Source organism: Brachyhypopomus gauderio, chromosome 2, assembly GCF_052324685.1.
Source record: "Brachyhypopomus gauderio isolate BG-103 chromosome 2, BGAUD_0.2, whole genome shotgun sequence".
NCBI lineage: Eukaryota > Metazoa > Chordata > Actinopteri > Gymnotiformes > Hypopomidae > Brachyhypopomus > Brachyhypopomus gauderio.
This window is the reverse complement of record NC_135212.1, coordinates 32,440,710-32,446,709: the sequence shown is the minus strand read 5'-3', so window position 1 is coordinate 32,446,709 and position 6,000 is coordinate 32,440,710. Positions and strand designations below refer to the sequence as shown.

Genomic DNA, 6,000 nt, shown 5'->3' with positions numbered 1-6,000 from the left:
ATTAAAAACGTCATGTAAGCAGCTTCCAATACAACAGTCTTGCACTGTTAATCAATATACATTATGCCAGACTGTTTTCCAATAAGATATTTACATAATATATAATACTGTAATCAATTCAGAAATGCGTTCAGGGCATTTAGTCTGTCGGCGCAGACAGAAGACATTTTAGAGAATGGATGTAAGTTCCGAAGGCGTCTCACAGCTCACTGGACGTTTGTGAACGTGCGTCTGTATCTTTAACATCACTTCATCCAACTTTACCCGATGGCGGATAAGTATACACCTACTTTGCATGACAGTCAAAGCCCCTCCTTTATCTAACGTCATCCGATTCGGATCGCTCCTCGGCGCTCGTCTGCTACATCGTAGCAGTTCAGGTCTTTCAGCTTTGCTCGGGAGTCAGGATAGCCTGGGATCTTGGCCATAGGCTTGGACCACCCCGTTTATTTGGTCGTGCGAATTGCTCGGCGTGACAGGACGGACATATGCACGTGGGTTCTGCCAGCCGCAAGCACCCTGAAAAATCAATTTTATAATCCCCATATTCCCAAACTGAAGGGAACTGACCAGGATCGTTAGAACTTCGTGCACTGCGAATACTGGGCAAAAGAGAAAACATTTCTAGTGTTGGACCACAAGGAGCGGGATTTTGGAGCGCTGACTTAAAACAGGGGCGATTTATTAAGAAGAGCTCGCGCTGCATTTGTTTGGAGCTCGTGAATCGTCGCGCGCCTCCCGCCTCTTCTCTCCACTCCGTGACAGCACGCGCAGAACAGCCACTCGCCGCCGCGCTGGATGCGAGGCTTACACGCGTCGTTCGTCGCCGGAACTCCTGCCCTCAAAACTGCTCTTATCTGAACTTGTTCTGTTCTTCTCCCTGGGCTATTCGTCTACGTTTAGCAACCGGTGACTCCCGCCGACCTTTCGGTCTCACAAAGCCAGGCGAAGTAGCCGCTGCGCCTCGTCCATCTGTCCGGTATTACCGTGGCGGTATCTGAGCTGAAGGAGGACCTGGGCCAGACAAAACTCCGCCGCACCGCTTCAGTTACGTTATTCGGAGTCACTAGGAACGACTGCAAACGTACTTTGAAGTGTGTTATTTTACTACAGCTTCCCTGACCCAGTTGAACGCATATATATATATATATATATATATATATATATTCCCCGACTAGTCCTCTTCTCGGGATTTGGACCAGGGTCGTGTTGAAGTTGCCTCACCGAAGCGCTCTGAACTAATCGCGTCTATCCAGCCTCGGGGATTTCACCTCGGATATTTGGCATAAGGCGTAAAGTATGGCGATGTTGGCGAGCTTTTGGATACTTCTGGTGCTTATGAATGTGTCGAGTAAGTATATTGTTCTCTCATTATATCAAAAGCAAATGGACAATTTAAGATAAACTGTTTTTGTAAGAATGCCTCAGCCGCTGTTCTCTGTCTTTAACGGCAGTGAACGTATTAACCAGTGGTCTTCATGTACATGGCTGTGGATTTCAACAAAATGTTAGGACACAAATTAAAATGAGTTAATAGTCCGAGTGGAAACCCCGGACTCCAGAGGTCTGAATTACAAGCTATGCAGGCAGATGGCGACATATGCGGTACGCAAATGAAAATGTGATGTCGGCCGTTAAGAGTAATGTCCATCTAATCAGTTGAAAGCTCAGGTAAAAGAAAGGATGCCTAATATTGTGGTTACAGGGTTTACATAAATTACACGAAGACAACTAAATGTAAAAATGTTTTTTAAACAGGTAATGGTATATTTTGCATATAAGACATAATGGGTGGTTCTTCTGGTATTTTGCCCATGTTCATATGTGAAGACAGCAATGATGAGTTTTAATTCACGACTTCACAGAGGATCCGTGTCTTTATGCCACAATGCAGCATCTTGGAGATTAATGTTATTCATATACACATCTGCTTACTGGACAGCTAGGTCCTGTCCGTTTGTTATACTGTTTAAATGTTCAGTGTTTTAATGTACAAGACTATAAAGACGTTTGGAGACGCTGAATATGCCAGAGTGACGCATTAAAGAAGTAGGTGTATGCATCAGACCGTGCTCAACTGCTCTAAAGGGACATAAGGTTGATTAATTGAAGTGTACAGCATAGTCAGGCTTGCCACTGTTTCCAGCTTCTCGTCTTGTTGGATAGGCTTCTGCAGACCCAGGCTTCCTGGGGAAGTGATAAATCACAGAGGGAAGTAGCCAGATGATTCAGACGTGGGGTTTTAAATCCAGCTGGGCCTGCCTTTTGACCACCTGGTAGTTACTGTTCTCGGAGACTCTGTCAGCGCTCCCGTGGGTGTAGCGTTCGGGTGTCTTTTAATAAACTGCTCTTCGAAAGTACATTTCCCAATCAATACCACCCCGCTGACCTCTAATGTTGTAAACGAACGGAGTGAGGTGGGAAGGCTGCTTCCTGGGCTCGGGCTGAGTTGCCCCCAGAGCGGCGCTCTAATGAGCCCGGCTGGCCGAAACAGTTGTACAGGGGTCACCTGTGGGGGGGGGGCTACGTGATTGCCAGCACATCTCCCTTCACAGCCTAGGATGCCCTATTTCTCACCTGCATCGATTTCTCACCACACCCCTTTTGACCTTGGGCACTTGATTTCATTGCTTTCTACAAACACACATGAAATGGTGGCTAGCAGATGGTTGAAAGTTCCTGAAGCGTTTCCCTGGTGTTCCTTCTATTATGGATGCAGTCTTGGTGTTTGTTTGAACAGAGTGAAATTATATTTTTAGAGGTGGACTTAGTGGGCTTTTTCTGCATTGTGTCATAGCACATTTAACCCTCTACCCAACACCCCCCCTCCCTTCACTGGAGATGTCTTCATCCAAGACATTCAAATTATGAGCAATTTGTTTGCAAGCCAGGACTTGTTATTCCGAGCCTAAGAAATGCAAATCCGCAGCGAAGGCGAACGGGGGCTCGTGCTCCGTGCGTCCCCTGCAGCCGCGTCTCGGAGCGCACACACCCTGCCACTCCCCGCTGGTAAACCCAGAGTGCTGTGGGTGGTGTGCGTCTGAGCCATACGCACACAGCACGCCTTGAATTGAGCCCTCTTTGTTCAGAATGTGTTTGGGGTTTTTTTTTTTTTTTTTTACAAAAAAACCGCAATAAAAAACAAATGTCTCTTCTAATTAGCAGCTGGAGAGTCAGTCGTACAGGGCATCAGGTCATTATCTTTTTTCTCTTTCATGACACGCACAAATTGCTTAAAATGGGGAGAACGAAGAAGAAAGAGCAGGGTGTTTGCACATATGCACGTCACGACTGAAAACACGGTGCTCGGTTTACATTCTCAAAGGATCATGGATCCCAGTGTAGCCGAATAAGCACTGTTTCAAAGCTTAAGATTAAAGCTACTTGATGAATTATGGGAACATGCTGGTTCTTGTTAGACAACCAGTCACTCAATGCCAGGATCAGCACATTGGGAAACAGGGCTCGAATCTCCTCCTGTTCCATTTTTCACAGAAACAGATAAATATCACCCACAGAGCCTCAACAGCTTCACTGTCCATCTTGCCAACTTCCAACCTGTTAAATGGACAATTTCCATGTGATTTGGTGTGGACCCCCCACCCCCAAAGTGCTTATCTATCGATAATGACTGCAATGGATTAGGGCCAGGCGGGATTATTCATTATATTCATACTGCATGAAGTCATTAGTGTCTTTTTGAGCAATGCTCTTTCAGATTCCACTTCCATTTTGTAGAGGGGCTTCTACTAGACTCTGCCTTTTAAGGTTTGCCATCAGCTCAGCGACAACCTGTTCACGCTCTTTTTAATTTGAAAAGGAATGTGTAGAGTGTGTGTGTGTGTGTGTGTGTGTGTGTGTGAGTGTGTGTGCACACATGTATGTAATTATGTGCCCCTGTCTGAGCAATATTACTCTTTTTCTCCTAAAAACCCAAAGGGAGAATCATTGAACCTGCTCTGAGGAGATTTCTGGCTTAATGTCATTAAGTGGGCAAATCATAATAGGTTAAGTGGAGATAATGAAAAGAATAGTGCTGTTGGTGATTGTGTAACTTAGTTATCCCTGTGAGACAGAGCAAACATGGCAGTTCCTCTTACTTCCAGGATTCAGTATATCAACAGAGGATCTCAGTCACACTTTTGTAGGTTTCAATGTTACTGGTTACTTTTCTCCCAACGTTAGTGGCTTTCCTCTCTTCATAAAGAGAGAATAGTAGCAGAATTTTGAGCACCATCACGCATATTTTCCCTTATGAAATTTTACGGCGAGTATCAATCCATCAAAGTGGGATATTTCAAGGTGAAATGTGCCAGCACTGTTTCTCAGTGTGTTGGAACTAGTCATGTTAATCCTGCGAGGCCTCTAAAGTCGAAGCCCTAGAAAAGTACCATAAAAGCCATGAGTTTGGGCCACACATTTAGACCCAAACGGGTTTAGCTGTTTGTACTGGATGCAGAAGCTGTGCTCTGCTTTAGATTCAGAGGACCCTTCATACGCACAGGAAACCTTGGAGACTACAGAGACCTTGATGAAATAAAAAACAGAAAAAGAAAATGTTGGTATTGAAACATGGAAAAAGCCATGTTTTTTTTCCATGTTTCTCCATTAATGGATTTGCAAGTGGCTCTTCATAACTGTGTATCAGTCAGGGATCGACCAGTAAATGTCTTTCATCCACCAGAGATGTTCTTCAACACAGGCTTTCAGATCTCCTGCTTTTGTTTCCGTTTACACCATCTTGATTAGAAGAGAGAAGATCTTTGGCCGATTGGTTGTAATGATGCCCTCATTGTCCTTAATACTCAGGTGCTTTGTACATCTTTGTTACCATTTATAACCTGCATATGATGCTGTGTAGTAGATGGGGATGGTAATTAACTGACAGGGCTTTGGCTGTTTGTTGCAGCGGTGTCAGTTGAAGAGGAGAACTCATTCTTTGATCAGAACATCTTGTCTGATTTGTGTGGAGCTGATCCCATGGCTTACGTTGGAAATCAGGATTAGATTTCTGGCCAATTGTGTTGCGATGTCTTTTGAAGCCGTTCAGTCAGAGGCCGACACCCCTTTGCACCACGGCACTTTGATTGTCCTGCTGACCGTAACAGCAACATCTGGGTGGTGCTTTTAATATGCGGGCGGTGCTTTAAGAATGAGGGACATCAGAACGCCTGGAGACATTCGACTGCATTCACAGGACAGGGAGAAAACAAATGAGCTTCCTCTAAGTGAAAAAAATATATATGGGGGCAGTTGGGGGCAAGTGTGTGTGTGTGTGTGTGTGTGTGTGTGTGTGTGTTTGTGTGTGCACGCATATGTGTTTACTCTTCTTTATGTGCAAACACAGGAATTCAGTCATTCAGCTTGAGGTCAAAGGGCTGGCCTATTAAAGTCAAGCTCCTTTGAAGCACTAAGTGATATACAACCTGTTGTGACCCCCAGAATTGAAGATGGATGCCAGACTAGCAATGTGTGTGTGTGTTCATAGAACGTTGTACTTAGACAATGGAAGTGGGTTACAGCCACCACAGTACTGAGGAAGGACCTGGTTCAGGGATGCATTGAGTCTGCATTTTCACCACATACGTTCACTCACTCACTTTGAAATGGCTGTTTTGACTGCCATTTTGACACGTTCTTATCCTGTAATATTATGGAGTTCACCAGGGACGGCTGTCAGACCCTGCCCTGTTGGACCTCTGGATCGCACGGGTTGTAAGACTAAAATCCAACCGATTTGGATCAGGAACAACTTCACAACTGTCGGACGGAGGTGCTATAGAACTGGCAACTGCACCACCAGAAGGCTCCTCCGTTGGGACTTACTTTCATAAAACACCACCCACTCAGCTCCACTTTATAATGAAAACTTTATAAACCTTTAACTCTCCATCCTGACGGGTAGTGTGAGGTAGGTTAGAAAGCAGAGCTCTACAACGATTGGTGAGGCAAGCCCCTCCCCAGTGCCCTTCTGCCCCTCTTCCTCGATCAATGGGGTCG

The 6,000-nt window shown here is 45.2% G+C and overlaps 1 protein-coding gene across 2 annotated transcripts in view; it reads left to right on the top strand.

Moving 5' to 3' along the window:
• The first annotated feature begins 312 nt into the window (after positions 1-312).
• The window catches only part of nectin1b (nectin cell adhesion molecule 1b), a 172,903-nt gene continuing 167,215 nt past the window's right edge, over positions 313-6,000 (top strand). Inside the window, exon 1 of one of the 2 annotated variants that reach the window (XM_076994203.1) lies at positions 313-1,351. In XM_076994203.1, the coding sequence (XP_076850318.1) occupies positions 1,300-1,351 (52 nt within the window). In that variant the 5' untranslated portion in view covers positions 313-1,299. The remainder of the gene's footprint in view (positions 1,352-6,000) is intronic. The other variant, XM_076994204.1, reaches the window with a different exon arrangement.